The following is a 22,313-nucleotide window of genomic DNA, read 5'->3' as shown; positions in this document are numbered from 1 at the left end:
GGGGGGGGGGGGGTGTTGGAGCAGGAGCGACGGTCATCGCATCAATACTTTTGCAGAGAGAGAGAGAAGGGGGAATTTTACAACATTAGTGATGGCTATCTGTTTTCATTCAAGCAGCCGATGTAACAGCGATCGTAATCAGTGGAGCGGCAAAGTTTTACAGGGCTACATAAATATCAATACCCGTACAGTAGTGCTTAAATGTTTGACCTGAGAGTCAACCAAATTAGAATATAAACGTGGTCATAGATACACTACAGAAATGTAAACAATACCGCGCGGTGCGTATGAACATAAAGTGTATCACAGCGGAAGATATAATTGCCCGTTAAAATATTTAATTTATTTAATTCACCTTTGACTCATTATTAATAATAACAGGTGAAGTAATTACAGAACAGCATAACAATACATGTCTTCTTATTGAATGATCAGTTCATCGTAAGTATCCATTACGTCTTTTGCCACATGCGCAGTGTTCTTCGTTGTCGCGCCACTTTGTAATTCTACTTTAATTTTATTTCCTTCCCGTTTTTGATTTATATGACATTGTAAAGTTATACGAAGACATTTTGATTACCGGCATGCTGTTGAAATAAAAATGAAAATTCTGATACAGATTTTGAATTAATAGAATGGGTGGATAACGTAGTCCTCGCCTTTTCTCGTATTTCACGAGGTTTGCCAGTATTCGATTAGTTACATGTACAATACAACTACACGTACACTAGTCCAACATTTAAGGCTTAAAAATCCATGACTCAATATGAATTTGAATAATCTAAGTATGGGCTTTTGTTAGGTTTTCTGCCTCTTCTGTAAGTACTTCTCCAGACAGCGATAATAAGCGGCTAAATACTGTTGAAACTGTTTGTCACGTTTGACTGACATATTCTTCAGACGAGCTGTGACGTAACCAAAGCCGGACTTCCGGGCCGTGTCGGCGAATGCGGTCTGACCTCCAGCACCATCATGACCAAATACCGCATTCCCCTGAATAAAAATGTAGTCAATATATTACGCTGCAAACATTTCTTTAAAAAAAAACCCATTATAATACAGTGCAAAATGCACCCAAAGTAGTTCATTCTTCACGACAAACTAGAGTTTCATGGGTCACATCTCTTACCTAACCAATTGCATATTCTAATACAAAAATATGAAATCTGAATCATCACCCCCACAAACTCGAATCTACACTACCTGAGGATGTTTGCATGAAAATTTGACCATATACTAAGTACCCATGTGGAAACAAGAAATTTCATATTCTATATGTATGTCCTTTCTGTGTCCCCACTCTGACCCCCAGGGGATCAAGGTGTAAACAATCTTGCTAAACGTTAATTTCAGGACCCCAAAGCCGTCGATGTCACGGAACCTATATCCATGGCTGATATATCCTTTGGAAATTCAAACACACTTGCGAATCAGACGAATCAGTGGTCTTCATAATAACAGCCAGTGGCTGTCTACTGTTTCCAGTTGCCTATATCCTCATTTTAAGCGCGGAATAATTTTCAGCCGTTTTGTGTGGGCGCTTATGGTTCAGCGCCCTCTAGTATTGGCTGTGCTACCAAAGTAAATCTGTAGGAGAGACCTCCTAGATATTTTCAATCATATCATTGGGGGCAATTTTTAGCAGTGTGTACAATAGGCATACAGATTTTAGCAGTGTATATGATAGACATACAAATTTTAGCAGTGTATGCGCTAAACATGCATGATCTTCTTGTACTTATCGGTATTCCTACTCTTTTTTTTTTATCAAGTTTGTGATAAATTGTATATTTACATGAAAAATATTTATTGTTATTTGATTATGTATGAATTGTTAACGTTGGGTTATTCAAGCAGAATATTACGCAGACGATTTGAATTGGGACATGCATTAAGTAACATACAACACTTACAGAATCCTTACTTATTGTGAATAGCCGTTGGATATTGATGGTCCTGTGGGTTAACTAACCTTTTCGTCTTTGATGACTCCTACTCCATAACCAAAATTGACGTTTATCACCCCATCCAGGCTAGTTCCGCTAGTTAGGGGTTGTTTCAGCATTTCTATGGTCTTTTCTGTCAGTAGAACCCCCTCCTTTGTTTTCCCGCCATTGGCGATAATTCCATACAGCTTCGCAAGGTTTCTGGCGTTGCTGTGTCCGTTATATGAAGACTGGGGGATTTTATTGTATTCAGGTGTGTTCAGTGATAGGTCCTGGAATTAATGACAAGATCTTCCGTGACACATTTTATAGTAATATGGATCATATGGTGATCAACTAACCAAGAAACAAGTTGCTGTCCTTTAAAAAAGGCATAATGGATATGAAATATTTGTGGCTTTTAACTTTAACCTTAGAATTAAGAGTCGTCCTTGCATTTGATTTGGACCTAATGTTAAAACTCAACAGAGGACACCATCTAGTGTAAACAATAGGAGGTTGCAATCCCCTCTTTGGTTGAATTTTTTTAACAGGAAATAATTGTCATTTTGGTGTCTTCAACTCACACTCTTCCCTCTTTCGTGGGTGGAAAAGGTACAAACTTTGGTGGTACCCCCTCTGTTTGAAAATTTTCTGAATCCGTTACTGAGTGATAGTAATATGGCAACAAAATATTGATGCTCACAAGCTTAAATGTTGTATTTTATTTTAAAAGCTCAATTCAAATTCACAAATGATGCCCATTGTAAGATATAAGAAACACGTCACTTGCTTTGTTAAGTGTTGCTGGGGTGAATGTGTTACCATGGTACTATGATTAAACGAACATATTAGACTCCATAACATTTTTAGTTGTTTGTTTTTTTTAAAACAACAATTTCACAAATCATACAGAACATTTGTTTGAATTCTCTTGTTTATAAAACATTGCTGATTCTAATAAGCATGTATTTGTGCATGAGCAAGCTGACATTTCTCCCCATGTGTATGGTCACGTGCAATCTTGTTAGATCCTATTTATAGATAAGGTCGTGGCATCAAGCTTCGCTGTAATCGGTCTCTTCCGTCAAGTCTCTAAAGCGCTTCATGAAGTCTCCAAAGCGCTTCATGAAGTGGGCGTGACGCGTTACAGTTCACTCTCGTGTATTTTCACAATTTCTGATACCTCCAGTCTTACTTTCATTTCTGTCTGTACTGTATTCTCAGTTAAATTGACGTACTATATTAATTTGTATTCATACGCTCCTTGTTTTCAACTGTAACGCACTCATCAGGAAATGGTATTACAATTTGTTGAGATATCAAAAACAAAACACAAGTAGAAATGTAATTATTATGAAATATAGCATTAGGTGCATCAGGGACATTTTATTCTATTTTCAAACAAAGGCGTATGTTTTCAAATATATTAAAATCAATATATGCACCCAGGGGTGCATAGCTGAGTTGCATGGGATACTTTGTAAGGTCAGGAATGATGTGGTATATTTATGATTGTGAAGAACTAATTTCAGTTTTAAACTTTTCGAGTTACTGTCCAGAAACCATATTTGTCTGAAGTTTTCAATCTATTTTCGGTCACTGTGACCTTGATCTTTGACCTTTTTTCTCCAAAATCAATAGGGGCCTTGCTTTGCTGATATCCAAGTTTCATTTGATTCAAATAAAAAAAAATTCGAGTTATTCTCCGGAAACCAAATTTTTTTTGGAATTTCAAATCTATTTTCGGTCACTGTGACCTTGACCTTTGACATATTTTCTCCAAAATCAATAGGGGTCTTCCTTACCTGGTACAAAACAAATATCGTTAAGTATCATTTGATTCAGATTTAAACTTTCTGAGTTATCATCTGCAAACCAAATATTTCTGAAATTTTCATTCTATATTCCGTCACTGTGACCTTGACTTTTGTCATTTTTTCTCCAAAATCAATAGGGGTCTTTCTTACCTGGTACCCAACAATATATCAACGTTTCATTTGATTGGGATTTAAACTTTCTGAGTTATCATCCGGAAACCAAATTTTTCTGAAATTTTCATTCTATTTTCGGTCACTTTGACCTTGACCTTTAATCATTTTTCTCCAAAATCAATAGGGGTTTTCCTTACCTGGTACCCAACAATATATAAAAGTTTCATTTGATTAGATTGTACACTTTTTGAGTTATCATCCGGAAACCAATTGTTGACGCCCAACCGCCCGCCCACCCGCCCGCCAGCCCGCCCGCATCACCAAACCAATAGCTGAGTTCAACTTCATTGCAACTCGGCTAAAAATTAGGTACATGTACGCACCGAAGGAAGTTTATCTGTTCCAGAAGCCCCCATTTTCGCCAAAACAGAATTGCTGGAAGCCAGAGCATACATCATGGTTAGTGCGTCCGTGTCTAGATTGGATATCATTTTCCACAGAGACACGTGTAATGGGTGGGACTCGTGTCTCGCGACTCTGTGAAAGAGGGAGTTCGGAATACCGTTGTACAACTCAATACCTGAAACGATGCAATTTGTGAAGAATTTCAATTGGAACAGTGAATTAAAACACATAGTTACATAAGTTTGTCAGTTGAAATAATTTGAAAAATTAAACATTGCTAATACTGTATACATAACTATAACCAAAAATTACCAAATTTATCGCCTATTTCTTCTTTAAATATTTTGTCCACTCTTCTGTGTTTGGGATCCGCCTTTGTAAGCAAAGCGTCCACGAACAACCCGAATGTTATGCCATGGTACGAGTAGCCAGTACCTACAATATTAATCAAGATATTTTTTTAAAGAATAAAATAATTGTTTTCAAGAACTACCTAGATGAAGGTCTATTTTGATCTATATGACGTAAAATCCATGTGACATTTTCAAAATCTGGACCATATTCACAAGTCAAGGGTTATGGAATCGTTACCTCGCACTAATCCTTAATATCAGTCACCATTCAAAATATGGTTTCTAGACGGAGCATATGGCTGGTTTGCAGCCTGTAGCGTGGAGCCAATCAGACAACGGCTCTTATAATCGGTCGAAAACGAAACTAAACGCGCATGGCGCGGCATCGACAAAATGGTGTAGAATTTGTTACCGTCGATTGATTTTCAGAACAAAGTAGGGCACACTTGGAGGAGTAGGCTTCCCCTGTCGACTGGTCACACCCGCCATGAGTCCTAAATCTTGATCGGATTTACGGAGTAATCCTCAGACAAATCGGGGTGCAAAAACGAACGATCTCAACTGGTTTGCAACATGTCAGACAGCATTTTACCCAATGACAGGTTGTATTGGTAAATTTGATCACTATGACGACCAAAATATTAGCGAAATGCTGACTTAGACGCGATTATTGAAACCTCCTAAACATCACCGTATTTGTCAGTAACCTATTTCGATTAAAAAACTGACCATATGCAGAACAAGATCTTGCGTATTGAATGAGTTGACAGACATAAACACATAAACATGGGAAGATGACGACGGAGAAGCTGAAGTCATCCCGTTTGTCATAAAGTTGAGGCAGATGTGTAAAACTGTGTGGTGTCTTTTTAATTTCAAGTTCATATGGATATTATCAAATCACCATATGATTGTTAATAGATAAAACGTCATCGATATATTTAAAACATCAAGATTTTTTTTCTTCTCATGTCAATGCTTTTGAATAAATTATGCCTCATAAGAAAATGCAAACAGGTCAGCAAATAAAGGAGCACAATTTGTACCCATGGGAATTCCAACAGACTATTGGAAGACCTGATCACCAAATACTACCAAGATATTGTCCTTGAAGAAATCTGATGCGTTTCTCCTTGAAGTAAGCAATTATCTGGATACATGTATATTTCATGTATTCTAATTTAGTGTTAAAATATTCCAATTTTCAAAATGGTTTCAATAATCAATCAACTTTCTCGTGATCGTTTTTGAGCATTTAATGTTTATTGTTTTTATAGATATCGTGTTGACTAAACGGTGAGCAAACGTCGATTATAAAAAGATGTTTGTACATTGTTGAGTTTACTGTCACAAAACATATCTTCATGTAATATTTTGAAACTGTTATTGAAATATTCCGTTTCTAGAAACACCCGTGCTCTTCAATGAACAACATGGAACAGCCATATAATAGCCCTGGGCGTTTCTTCAACAGAATTGGTCAGATTTGCATTGTGAGATCAACATTAATGTAAAGTAAGACATTGTGATTTACAATGAAAGGTGAAGATAACGAACAGTGATCAATCTCATTAACTCCTATAAGCAATACAAAATAGAGAGTTGGGCAAACACGGACCCCTGGACACATCAGAGGTGGGATCAGGTACCTAGGAGGAGTAAACATCCCCTGTCGACCGGTCACACCCGCCGTGAGCCCTATATCCTGATCAGGTAAACGCAGTTATACGTAGTCAAAATTAGTGTGTCAAAGACGGCCTAAAAATCGATATGAAACACGTCAGCATTTGACCCAATAACAGGTTGTATTGAAGAACTAGGTCGTTATAATTCGAGATATTTAAACACCATATGCAGGCGATAATGGAATATTGCTACATAAATATGGGAAGTTGACGATGGAGAAGCTGAAATCATCCCATTTGTCATACAGTTGAGTTGTCAGTTTGCCGTTAATGTCTACTTTCAATGAATTATTAAATAAACCATTGTATATTTTAAGGTTTTTCAGAGCAATTTTATACTAGAATGCAAATATTACCTGGCGGCCAGTATGGTTTCTGTTTCTCCAGAAACTCCCAAACTTTTTCTGGTTTCTCATTAATCCACTCCATAGGTATTGTTCCATTGGTAATTGAAAGGCCTCCCTATTTTGGAATTAATTTTTAGACAATTATTTGTTTCGATCACGATAAACTTAGAATTAAATACAAATTTCAGCAACATAACTAGACTATATATAATAATCGTATAACACACTGTATTTCTAAATAACTATACTATATATAATAATCGTATAACACACTGTATTTCTACATAACTATACTATATATAATAATCGTATAACACACTGTATTTGTACATAACTAGACTATATATAATAATCGTATAACACACTGTATTTGTACATGACTAGACTATATATAATAATCGTATAACACACTGTATTTCTACATAACTAGACTATATATAATAATCGTATAACACACTGTATTTGTACATAACTAGACTATATATAATAATCGTATAACACACTGTATTTGTACATAACTAGACTACGTATAATAATCGTATAACACACTGTATTTGTACATAACTAGACTACGTATAATAATGTATAACACACTGTATTTGTACATAACTAGACTACATATAATAATCATATAACACACTGTATTTGTACATGACTATACTATATATAATAATCGTATAACACACTGTATTTGTACATGACTAGACTATATATAATAATCGTATAACACACTGTATTTGTACATAACTAGACTACATATAATAATCGTATAACACACTGTATTTGTACATGACTAGACTATATATAATAATGGTATAACACACTGTATTTCTACATAACTAGACTATATATAATAATCGTATAACACACTGTATTTGTACATAATTAGACTACATATAATAATTGTATAACACACTGTATTTGTACATAACTAGACTATATATAATAATCGTATAACACACTGTATTTCTACATAACTACACTATATATAATAATCGTATAACACACTGTATTTGTACATAACTAGACTATATAATAATCGTATAACACACTGTATTTGTACATTACTAGACTATATATAATAATCGTATAACACACTGTATTTGTACATAACTAGACTACATATAATAATCGTATAACACACTATATTTGTACATAACTAGACTACATATAATAATCGTATAACACACTGTATTTGTACATAACTAGACTACATATAATAATCGTATAACACACTGTATTTGTACATTACTAGACTATATATAATAATCGTATAACACACTGTATTTGTACATAACTAGACTACATATAATAATCGTATAACACACTGTATTTGTACATAACTAGACTACATATAATAATCGTATAACACACTGTATTTGTACATAACTAGACTACATATAATAAGCGTATAACACACTGTATTTGTACATAACTAGACTATGTATAATAATCGTATAACACACTGTATTTGTACATTACTAGACTATAGATAATAATCGTATAACACACTGTATTTGTACATAACTAGACTATGTATAATAATCGTATAACACACTGTATTTGTACATAACTAGACTGTATATAATAATCGTATAACACACTGTATTTGTACATAACTAGACTATATATAATAATCGTACAACACACTGTATTTGTACATAACTAGACTATATATAATAATAATTGTATAACACACTGTATTTCTACATAACTACACTATATAATAATAATCGTAAAACACACTGTATTTGTACATTACTAGACTATATATAATAATCGTATAACACACTGTATTTGTACATAACTAGACTATATATAATAATCGTATAACACACTGTAGTTGTACATAACTATACTATATATAATAATCGTATAACACACTGTATTTGTACATAACTAGACTATGTATAATAATCGTATAACACACTGTATTTGTACATAACTAGACTATATATAATAATCGTATAACACACTGTATTTGTACATAACTAGACTATATATAATAATCGTATAACACACTGTATTTGTACATAACTAGACTATATATAATAATCGTATAACACACTGTAGTTGTACATAACTAGACTGTATATAATAATCGTATAACACACTGTATTTGTACATAACTAGACTATATATAATAATAATTGTATAACACACTGTATTTCTACATAACTACACTATATAATAATAATCGTATAACACACTGTATTTGTACATTACTAGACTATATATAATAATCGTATAACACACTGTATTTGTACATAACTAGACTATATATAATAATCGTATAACACACTGTAGTTGTACATAACTATACTATATATAATAATCGTATAACACACTGTATTTGTACATAACTAGACTATGTATAATAATCGTATAACACACTGTATTTGTACATAACTAGACTATATATAATAATCGTATAACACACTGTATTTGTACATAACTAGACTATATATAATAATCGTATAACACACTGTAGTTGTACATAACTAGACTACATATAATAATCGTATAACACACTGTATTTGTACATAACTAAACTATATATTATAATCGTATAACACACTGTATTTGTACATAACTAGACTATATATAATAATCGTATAACACACTGTATTTGTACATAACTAGACTATATATAATAATCGTATAACACACTGTATTTCTACATAACTACACTATATATAATAATCGTATAACACACTGTATTTGTACATAACTAGGCTATATAATAATCGTATAACACACTGTATTTGTACATTACTAGACTATGTATAATAATCGTATAACACACTGTATTTGTACATAACTAGACTATGTATAATAAGCGTATAACACACTGTATTTGTACATAACTAGACTATGTATAATAATCGTATAACACACTGTATTTGTACATTACTAGACTATAGATAATAATCGTATAACACACTGTATTTGTACATAACTAGACTATATATAATAATCGTATAACACACTGTATTTGTACATAACTAGACTATGTATAATAATCGTATAACACACTGTATTTGTACATAACAAGACTATAGATAATAATCGTATAACACACTGTATTTGTACATAACTAGACTATGTATAATAACCGTACAGCACACTGTATTTGTACATAACTAGACTATATATAATAATCGTATAACACACTGTATTTGTACATAACTAGACTATATATTATAATCGTATAACACACTGTATTTGTACATTACTAGACTATATATAATAATCGTATAACACACTGTATTTGTACATAACTAGACTATATATAATAACCGTATAACACACTGTATTTCTACATAACTACACTATATATAATAATCGTATAACACACTGTAGTTGTACATAACTAGACTGTATATAATAATCGTATAACACACTGTATTTGTACATAACTAGACTATATATAATAATAATTGTATAACACACTGTATTTCTACATAACTACACAATATAATAATAATCGTATAACACACTGTATTTGTACATTACTAGACTATAGATAATAATCGTATAACACACTGTATTTGTACATAACTAGACTATATATAATAATCGTATAACACACTGTATTTGTACATAACTAGACTATGTATAATAATCGTATAACACACTGTATTTGTACATAACAAGACTATAGATAATAATCGTATAACACACTGTATTTGTACATAACTAGACTATGTATAATAACCGTACAGCACACTGTATTTGTACATAACTAGACTATATATAATAATCGTATAACACACTGTATTTGTACATAACTAGACTATATATTATAATCGTATAACACACTGTATTTGTACATAACTAGACTATATATAATAATCGTATAACACACTGTATTTGTACATAACTAGACTATATATAATAATCGTATAACACACTGTATTTCTACATAACTACACTATATATAATAATCGTATAACACACTGTAGTTGTACATAACTAGACTGTATATAATAATCGTATAACACACTGTATTTGTACATAACTAGACTATATATAATAATAATTGTATAACACACTGTATTTCTACATAACTACACTATATAATAATAATCGTATAACACACTGTATTTGTACATTACTAGACTATATATAATAATCGTATAACACACTGTATTTGTACATAACTAGACTACATATAATAATCGTATAACACACTGTATTTGTACATAACTAGACTATATATAATAATCGTATAACACACTGTATTTGTACATAACTAGACTATATAATAATCGTATAACACACTGTATTTGTACATAACTAGACTACATATAATAATCGTATAACACACTGTATTTCTACATAACTATACTATATATAATAATTGTATAACACACTGTATTTGTACATAACTAGACTATATATAATAATCGTATAACACACTGTATTTGTACATAACTAGACTATATATAATAATCGTATAACACACTGTATTTGTACATAACTAGACTATATATAATAATCGTATAACACACTGTATTTGTACATAACTATACTACATATAATAATCGTATAACACACTGTATTTGTACATAACTAGACTATATATAATAATCGTATAACACACTATATTTGTACATAACTAGACTACATATAATAATCGTATAACACACTGTATTTGTACATGACTAGACTATATATAATAATCGTATAACACACTGTATTTGTACATAACTAGACTACATATAATAACCGTACAGCACACTGTATTTGTACATAACTAGACTACATATAATAACCGTACAGCACACTGTATTTGTACATAACTAGACTACATATAATAATCGTATAACACACTGTATTTGTACATAACTAGACTATGTATAATAACCGTAAAGCACACTGTATTTGTACATAACTAGACTATATATAATAATCGTATAACACACTGTATTTGTACATAACTAGACTACATATAATAATCGTATAACACACTGTAGTTGTACATAACTAGACTACATATAATAATCGTATAACACACTGTAGTTGTACATAACTAGACTATATATTATAATCGTATAACACACTGTATTTGTACATAACTAGACTATATATAATAATCGTATAACACACTGTATTTGTACATAACTAGACTACATATAATAATCGTATAACACACTGTATTTGTACATGACTAGACTATATATAATAATGGTATAACACACTGTATTTCTACATAACTAGACTATATATAATAATCGTATAACACACTGTATTTGTACATAATTAGACTACATATAATAATTGTATAACACACTGTATTTGTACATAACTAGACTATATATAATAATCGTATAACACACTGTATTTCTACATAACTACACTATATATAATAATCGTATAACACACTGTATTTGTACATAACTAGACTATATAATAATCGTATAACACACTGTATTTGTACATTACTAGACTATATATAATAATCGTATAACACACTGTATTTGTACATAACTAGACTACATATAATAATCGTATAACACACTATATTTGTACATAACTAGACTACATATAATAATCGTATAACACACTGTATTTGTACATAACTAGACTACATATAATAATCGTATAACACACTGTATTTGTACATTACTAGACTATATATAATAATCGTATAACACACTGTATTTGTACATAACTAGACTACATATAATAATCGTATAACACACTGTATTTGTACATAACTAGACTACATATAATAATCGTATAACACACTGTATTTGTACATAACTAGACTACATATAATAAGCGTATAACACACTGTATTTGTACATAACTAGACTATGTATAATAATCGTATAACACACTGTATTTGTACATTACTAGACTATAGATAATAATCGTATAACACACTGTAGTTGTACATAACTAGACTATATATTATAATCGTATAACACACTGTATTTGTACATAACTAGACTATATATAATAATCGTATAACACACTGTATTTGTACATAACTAGACTACATATAATAATCGTATAACACACTGTATTTGTACATGACTAGACTATATATAATAATGGTATAACACACTGTATTTCTACATAACTAGACTATATATAATAATCGTATAACACACTGTATTTGTACATAATTAGACTACATATAATAATTGTATAACACACTGTATTTGTACATAACTAGACTATATATAATAATCGTATAACACACTGTATTTCTACATAACTACACTATATATAATAATCGTATAACACACTGTATTTGTACATAACTAGACTATATAATAATCGTATAACACACTGTATTTGTACATTACTAGACTATATATAATAATCGTATAACACACTGTATTTGTACATAACTAGACTACATATAATAATCGTATAACACACTATATTTGTACATAACTAGACTACATATAATAATCGTATAACACACTGTATTTGTACATAACTAGACTACATATAATAATCGTATAACACACTGTATTTGTACATTACTAGACTATATATAATAATCGTATAACACACTGTATTTGTACATAACTAGACTATGTATAATAACCGTACAGCACACTGTATTTGTACATAACTAGACTATATATAATAATCGTATAACACACTGTATTTGTACATAACTAGACTATATATTATAATCGTATAACACACTGTATTTGTACATAACTAGACTATATATAATAATCGTATAACACACTGTATTTGTACATAACTAGACTATATATAATAATCGTATAACACACTGTATTTCTACATAACTACACTATATATAATAATCGTATAACACACTGTAGTTGTACATAACTAGACTGTATATAATAATCGTATAACACACTGTATTTGTACATAACTAGACTATATATAATAATAATTGTATAACACACTGTATTTCTACATAACTACACTATATAATAATAATCGTATAACACACTGTATTTGTACATTACTAGACTATATATAATAATCGTATAACACACTGTATTTGTACATAACTAGACTATATATAATAATCGTATAACACACTGTATTTGTACATAACTAGACTATGTATAATAATCGTATAACACACTGTATTTGTACATAACAAGACTATAGATAATAATCGTATAACACACTGTATTTGTACATAACTAGACTATGTATAATAACCGTACAGCACACTGTATTTGTACATAACTAGACTATATATAATAATCGTATAACACACTGTATTTGTACATAACTAGACTATATATTATAATCGTATAACACACTGTATTTGTACATAACTAGACTATATATAATAATCGTATAACACACTGTATTTGTACATAACTAGACTATATATAATAATCGTATAACACACTGTAGTTGTACATAACTAGACTATATATAATAATCGTATAACACACTGTATTTCTACATAACTACACTATATATAATAATCGTATAACACACTGTAGTTGTACATAACTAGACTGTATATAATAATCGTATAACACACTGTATTTGTACATAACTAGACTATATATAATAATAATTGTATAACACACTGTATTTCTACATAACTACACTATATAATAATAATCGTATAACACACTGTATTTGTACATTACTAGACTATATATAATAATCGTATAACACACTGTATTTGTACATAACTAGACTATATATAATAATCGTATAACACACTGTATTTGTACATAACTAGACTATGTATAATAATCGTATAACACACTGTAGTTGTACATAACTAGACTATGTATAATAATCGTATAACACACTGTATTTGTACATAACTAGACTATGTATAATAATCGTATAACACACTGTATTTGTACATAACTAGACTATATATTATAATCATATAACACACTGTATTTGTACATAACTAGACTATATATAATAATCGTATAACACACTGTATTTCTACATAACTAGACTACGTATAATAATCGTATAACACACTGTATTTGTACATAACTAGACTATGTATAATAATCGTATAACACACTGTATTTGTACATAACTAGACTACGTATAATAATGTATAACACACTGTATTTGTACATAACTAGACTACGTATAATAATCGTATAACACACTGTATTTGTACATAACTAGACTACGTATAATAATCGTATAACACACTGTATTTGTACATAACTAGACTACGTATAGTAATCGTATAACACACTGTATTTGTACATAACTAGACTATATATTATAATCGTATAACACACTGTATTTGTACATAACTAGACTATATATAATAATCGTATAACACACTGTATTTGTACATAATTAGACTACATATAATAATCGTATAACACACTGTATTTGTACATAACTAGACTATATATAATAATCGTATAACACACTGTATTTGTACATAACTAGACTGTATATAATAATCGTATAACACACTGTATTTGTACATAACTAGACTATGTATAATAATCGTATAACACACTGTATTTGTAGTACCTGGTGACTTAGAAGGAGGGCCACTGTAATGTTGTCCTTCCCATTTTGTCCGAACTTCGGCCAGTAGTGGGCAACGGGCTTACTGTAATCCAGCCAGCCTCTACAATGTTAAAGGAATGAATCTGGGATAAAGAGAGAACATTATAATACTTAATAGTAATTTATCATATTACAATCTACATGGACGTGAAAGCTAAGTGACCTGTATGGCAATCTAATTAAAATCAGACTTCTTAGATCCGCGCCGTATACTCTGCGTAAGTAGATCTGACATAACCCGATTAGGGGTCATGTTCAGATGACCTTTATGTCAGCCAATCAGCGCGTCGGCTTTGAAACCGTCGGTGTTTACAATTCAAGGAAAACGGCTGCGATTGTTTGATTTGAAAGAAAACACATCACAGTTAGGTGTGACGTCACAATGCACAGTTTACGTTGACTGGAGTTATATTCCTCGGGTTAATTAAGTAAACTATTTTGAAAACTATTCAAATCGTACCCATCCCTATTCATACATAAATCGCAATTCCCAATTAATTTGATTTGGGTTTATTTTATCTCGTACGTTTTGTTGTTTGAATGGACGGAATAGATTAGGCATTATTGCGGAAGTTTAAAATTCCATATGTGAGAATATACAATTTTATAGTGTGCAATAAACTTCGTGGGAAAGCGATTACTGCAACTTGTTTACGAATTGCCGGGAACCGCCTGAATAGCCATCGTTGTCTGTTTGGCGCAATCTGACTGGCTGATAGTTCTCATGAATATTCCAAGCAAAAGGTCATGTGGACATGACCCCCTATGGGGTTATGTCAGATCCTATTATAGCGATTGTGAGCGTATCCTAGGATCTGATTTTAATTAGATTGCCTGTATGGTTGCATATTGAAAAAAATGTTTTGTGAACTGCATTTAAAACAGTGAAGATTTAATTCATCTTACAATGTCGGCAAGAAAGCAACGAGTCTGGTAATTTTTCTCAATCTAATTAAAATTAGATCTTTGATCCGCTCATGCAATCGCTTTGTGTAGCGATTGCATGAGCGGATCAAAGATCTAATTTTAATTAGATTGCATTTATCTCACAGTGCCGCCAAGAAAGTGACGAGTCTGGTCATTTATCTCACAGTGCCGCCAAGAAAGTGACGTATCTATGAATTTATCCTACAGGGCCACCACGAAATCGGCGAGTCGTCTAGTAATTTAACTTAAAGTGTCACCACGAAATCAGCGGGTGATCTTGTGATGTACCTTACCTGTCCACAAACAGTGCTGCCAGTATCGCCGTCACTCCTTTAGTGGCGGAGAATATGATGGACAGTGTGTCCTTTGTCCAGGGTCGTCTTGTGTCCACATCAGCATATCCTCCCCAGATGTCCACTAGTGGCTCTCCCTCGTAATGAGCGGCGAAAGAGGACCCCACTTCTTCTCCATTCCTCAGATTCTCTCTAAATATATATCGATAGATATTATTATTTACAATGTTTCTATCGGAATTATCTACATGACTACAATAGAAAGTCTGGGTTACACAATGAATGATCCCGGAAATATGAAAAGGAGAGAGTAGTGACCCTAAGTGGTATCTTTCCCGCTCAAACAATGACCTCTGCATGCCAAAAAGTGACCTTTAAAATTAGGTTGTTACCCCCGTACTCCATCTAGATCCGCCACTGTTACTTATGATATTGTTTAATTAGTAAATGCATGTACTATGTTGATATAATACTACATGTACTTAGCCACTGTAATACGAATGACGATAGGACACGTGCTTGATACTGAATCATGAAATAACATTACGTTCAAGTACTATCGTTCAAACAACAGCTCAACAGTTCGCTTTACTAAGCGATTGAAATTTTCATACAATAATTACTGTATTACTCATCGATTTGCTGTTTGATTTCAATAAAATGAACACTATTTTGCATATCAAAAACACTACCCGGCCATCCCAATGGTAGCACTGATCAATTGGAATGATAGGCTGTTTGCGAGAATTTTACAACTGTCAACAGCATTCCAAATATAAAACCTTAAGTGGTTCCTTCTTGTATTCAAGATATCACGACTGTAGTGTAGTCATTGACGAACCACGTGTTGTTGTTTACTACAGAATTCGGTTACAGTAGTAAATTTCTCGTAAACAGCCGATCATTTCGACTGGTCAGCGGCATTGTCGGGTATTGTGTTTGATATGTAAAATAGTGTTCATTTCACCGCAATCAAACAATCAATCGATGAGTTATACTGTAAATATCACATGCTCAGTAAAGCGAACTCTCAAGCTGTTGTTAGAACGATAGTATTTGAATATTGATTTGTTTTCCAAGGTCACTTTGTTGACACTAAACAAATAAGGTATTTGTTTACACTGCAGGGTTCGAAATTAACTTTTTCAAGCACTAGTCCAAACGGACTAGTCACTATTGATGTTCACTAGTCCTCAAAGCATTTCACTAGTCCGTCCAGTATATCATAAGATGATCTTCATTCTAATTAAACCAAACACATCACAGTTGCAAACAATTTAATTTCTGACACCTACAGAAGAAAAAGAGACCACCATATTTTATTTCGCATTCAAAATCTTCAGAAGCATACAATATTAACCTCCAAGTTAATCCTTTTATAAACGTCCATAAGTGCGTTCGAGATCGACGTTCCTGTTGTTTTGGTGTTCAGACCTTAGAGTCACAGGAGTTCGAAATTTTATCAGTAAAGTCAATAAAATTCACTCGATTGACCAAGTCATGAGCTATAGACTATAGTGTTATGAACTACTGTGTCAGAGTTGCGAATGACGAGAACATATGCGAACAAACGTGCATGTTCTCAGACCACACTACTTGCAATTCTTGCACTTAGAACACGTTCTAGTGATGTGTACTCGGTGTTCGGAATCGGCAGGAATTTGACAATTTGTGCACGTTCGAAGAACGGCGGTCTCGAACGCACTCCATGTGTTTGGAAGATCAGACTGTCGTAGTCATGCAAACACTTGACCATGCAGGTAATCAGCCATAAGTTCAAACATCTAAGAGACTCAGACAAATATTGCTAGAAATATTTACCAATTCAAGATTGATTTCCGGATTTTCACTAGTCCGTACGGACTAGTGCTATAGAGAGTTCACTAGTCCGACACGTTTTTTACTAGTCTCGGACTTACGGACATGAGTTAATTTCGAACCCTGTACTGATAAGTCCAAAGACTGACTTTATGTACGTAGTTTGACGATAACACTGCCCATTATACATAAGAAACGCGTTTTCTTGGACATTTTAAACTCGATTTTCAAACATCGCCAGAAATATATTTATCATTCGTTGGATGCGAATTATTGAGTATGCTTTAATTCTTTTTGACAACATACTGTCTATTCTAGTACAAGAATTCCATGTTGATTTTGACATATGTCCTTCTACGACAAAACATTGAAAGATGACCCCAATTTCATCACCAGTCCTTAAATTCGCTCTAAATCATAGGCAATTATATCGCCTGGATTCGAATTTACTTTTAGAGATTATTTTTTAATAGTAAATTCGAACCCAAGCGATATAATTGCTTGAGCTCTACATATATGTCGATATATGGTAATGTATGCTACACCAGAGATTTGATATGGATGAAAAGTGGAGGATATATACAACAATATTTTGAATTTGAAAACTTTCAAATTTACTTTATCTAGTCAAAAAATACAGTTTTAGTAGAAAGCAATCTGCAAAAAAAAAAAAAAAAAAAAAAAAAAGAAACACATACTGCTTGTCTCGAACCAGCGATCTACATTTCAGTAGTCGACGTGCTAACTTACTGCGCTACTCAGCTAGGCGATGCCAATTTTTTAAATGAATAGACAAATATTGCTAATATTCATATTTTCATCCATGTTTTGAAAGGAAGTCAGCCATTCTGTGGATGTAGAGTACCTCCTTAAGCTGTAAATTATATATTTTGATATTTTTATCTAGCATAACGACATGTAATATCTATCAGTATTTGTTTTATTTTCGTCTTTTGAATGTTCAATGATACTGGGATTTTTTTAAAATCTTCACAAGGGGCTTAAGTATTTGTCTGCTTTTTAAAATATTCTTAATAGTATATATCCATGTTTTCAATTTCTTAAGTTGCGAAATATAAAATGTATTATAACATTTTACGAGGATTTAAGTCCGCAGAGATTTCCTTTGTTTTCAGGATAAAAGATAGATTTACTGCCGGAGTTCAACCTTTAACAAAACCCTTTCTGATATCTAATTTGACGAGGTTTTAGAATCATCTTCTGATGTTATTAGTAAACAATTAAATATTCCATATTTTGGGGGTCCGACTGTGCAGCGTATGATAATGTTTGCCTTTTCTATTTTGAAGAGTTTGCTATACCGAATAGGACACGTTAACACGTACGTACACATTATTTTGCTATAAGGGTAAAAATGGTAAAAGAAAAGTGGATCAAAGATTTTTAAAATCCGTTGACTGAGATGAAATGCAGGCTCCGTTGTTTGTTCACTGTTACGGGCCCTGTGATTATGTATAATTGTTATAACCTTTAGAAGCTTTCAGGGTATGTTTCAGAGTACGTTTTTAAGATCTCTGTAGGTATCATGCCCGTCATTAATGTTTTGTTAAATACGAGATATTACTCCCAAGATGCATATCGAGCAGTTGGATATAATATTCGATGGATATGCAAATATGGCATTGTTCAAAAAAAAAGTTTCACTTGCATTTTTTTCATTTATTTAGAGGCAAGAAATATTGCTTTTGGTCTCCTTTTCAAGACTCAGAAATGGTGACTTTCAATACTGTAAAATTGTCAGAATTTACCAGCTTCAGACCTGAGCCCCTATCAGGAGCCCCAAAACACCTGACTAGGTATGCGCACATATGCTAGGGATCTGGCTACGCGCCTGATTGAGTATTAATTGCAGATGTTGGTGAATGCTGTCAATGTTGATGAACACTGTCAATAATCATGAGGGGTTTTATGTGGTAACTTTGAAAGATCAATACATACAAATAAAGAATGCATATTTAAAGATAACAGATCAGTGAGTTTTCCTTTCTTTTTTTTTTTACTGTGATCTCCCCGTCAATATCACTCAAATAAAGAAGGAATGTGTGAAATGAGATTATACTTTATATCTCATGTTCATAGCATTAAATACACAGATTTAAGAAACACATGTCTTTATCATCGGCCGTCAGGGGGCGGGGGATTTTGTGTTATGGTTTATCATCGGCCGCAATGGGACGGGGGATTTTGTGAACTATGGTTTATCATCGGCCATCAGGGGGTGGGGGACTATACGTTATGGTTTTATAAAGACGACCGTGATTTACATAATATACAGGCCTACGTTATAAAAGTAAACTTAATTTTATATATTATCATTTAATCATTCTATCAAACTGAATTACAACTTTTACACATATTTAATCACAATTTTGAACAAGATGTTTTTGTGAAACACAAATGCCCCCGATAATGGCCAATTCCAAAGATGGCCAAGGTCAAAAGGGCAAGTATCTTGGTACCAGTAGAAAGATCTTGTCAAAAGAAATGCTCATGTATAATATGAAAGCTCTAATATTTATCATTTAAAAGTTATGACCAATGTAAAAAAAAAAAATTAAAAGTAAGTTAAATGTCAAGGTCAAAAGGTTTAATACCAACGGAAAGGTCTTGTCACAAGGAATACTCATGTGAAATATCAAAGCTATATCTCTTACTGTTCAAAAGTTATTAGCAAGATTAAAGTTTCAGACAGAATGACAGATTTACAGAATTACAGAATGACAGACAGGACAAAAAATAGCAATGATGGTTTTCAGTATATTGAATCTGTTAACTCGTACTATATATATATACAATACAAACATCGGGGTGAAAATATATTAGAGCTCTCCGCCTGTTGTCATCATCATTCCTAATTCATCATTAATTGCAATGAAGTAATAATTACCTGGTAAAATTTTGAAGGTTATTAATTCTAGCAGACTAAAGAGCAACTAAAGCAGACTAAATTAAAATCTTTTTCATGGGGCTTTGCATCTTATTGCAAAGCCTTACCCAGAATTCCATTTGGCGGTTTGCACCTTTGTTTTCTCATTAATTACAAATTTCTTATGTGAATATCACGTGATTGATTACTAATATTATTAAGCAAACTCTTTACGTCCGGTTTATTCATGCTTGTTCTAAATTTTAACCAACACCATGTGTACTTAGAACAGTTAAACAACCTGTTAACATAGGCCTATATATAAGCTATCTACATAGTAAATTTTAAATCTGATCATGGTGGTACACATAAACAAGGGATGTCTAATGGAAATAGAAATTGGGAGAAAACAAGTGACACACAGAAACAAAATTTTCTTTCTTACTGAATTAAGAAATTACTTTGCAAACTTGATACTGCATTTCATCACATGTTCTCTTATGACTCGCGAGTTATGTCCCTTTATTATACCACAGCCTATTAACACAAACTACAACTACAAACACTGTGCTACTTACTTGTAGATATCTGCAACTTCCTGAAAATCTGGATGAAATCTTCCATCAAACAGAACCGGAAGTGGTTTTTGGATGAAGGTTTTATAAAGATACACTAGAATAGCCACCACAACGACCAGCACCGTCAGTGATTTCAGACCGCTCATCGCGTTAAAAAGGTGAATCAGAGAATGATTAAGAGTTGTCTTTCCTAAACATTGCAAGCATGGCTGGCGTCGCTGAGCAAACAAAAATATCTTTAAGGATTTGGAAGGTTTGAGTTTACATTATGACTGGGAAAATAAATCGTTTATATTTCTATTCCTCCTCAGTGGGCATATGCTATGGAAATCGTACAAGTTGTATTTAGTACAACATTAATGAAACGCTTTTTTGTCTCGAATTCTAATCTGACCCAAAGCCGGATGCTTCTAGTCATATTGAAATTCATCGTATTAAACTGTCCCACAGATATCCATAACAAGAGGCCCACAGGCCTTATCGGTCACCTGAGTACTAATGAAAAGTATCACTACTCCCAAGGGCTAAGGAATCTAGAGGAAAAAAATTCCTGTTCTGAATATCTAAGCTAAATTCTAATGTTCAGCAATAGCATAACACAAGATGTGTTCTTAAAACTTCAATGCCCTCCAAAG

At 32.2% G+C, this 22,313-nt stretch overlaps 1 protein-coding gene across 1 annotated transcript; it reads right to left on the bottom strand.

The window, feature by feature from the left end:
• Window positions 1–328: 328 nt before the first annotated feature.
• On the bottom strand, window positions 329–22,106 carry LOC125646644 (beta-lactamase domain-containing protein 2-like). Its single transcript, XM_048873103.2, has 8 exons — window positions 21,679–22,106; window positions 16,396–16,587; window positions 15,137–15,236; window positions 6,659–6,764; window positions 4,577–4,699; window positions 4,243–4,439; window positions 1,973–2,218; window positions 329–993 (listed from the first exon to the last, which is right to left on the bottom strand). The coding sequence occupies exons 1-8, from the start codon at window positions 21,822–21,824 to the stop codon at window positions 799–801; spliced, it is 1,305 nt and encodes a 434-aa protein (XP_048729060.1). The 5' UTR covers window positions 21,825–22,106; the 3' UTR covers window positions 329–798.
• Window positions 22,107–22,313: the final 207 nt, after the last annotated feature.

The sequence above is a fragment of the Ostrea edulis genome, chromosome 6, assembly GCF_947568905.1.
Source record: "Ostrea edulis chromosome 6, xbOstEdul1.1, whole genome shotgun sequence".
NCBI classification, from domain to species: Eukaryota; Metazoa; Mollusca; class Bivalvia; order Ostreida; family Ostreidae; genus Ostrea; species Ostrea edulis.
The sequence above is the reverse complement of the archived record's forward strand: the minus strand, read 5'-3'. Positions and strand labels throughout refer to the sequence as shown.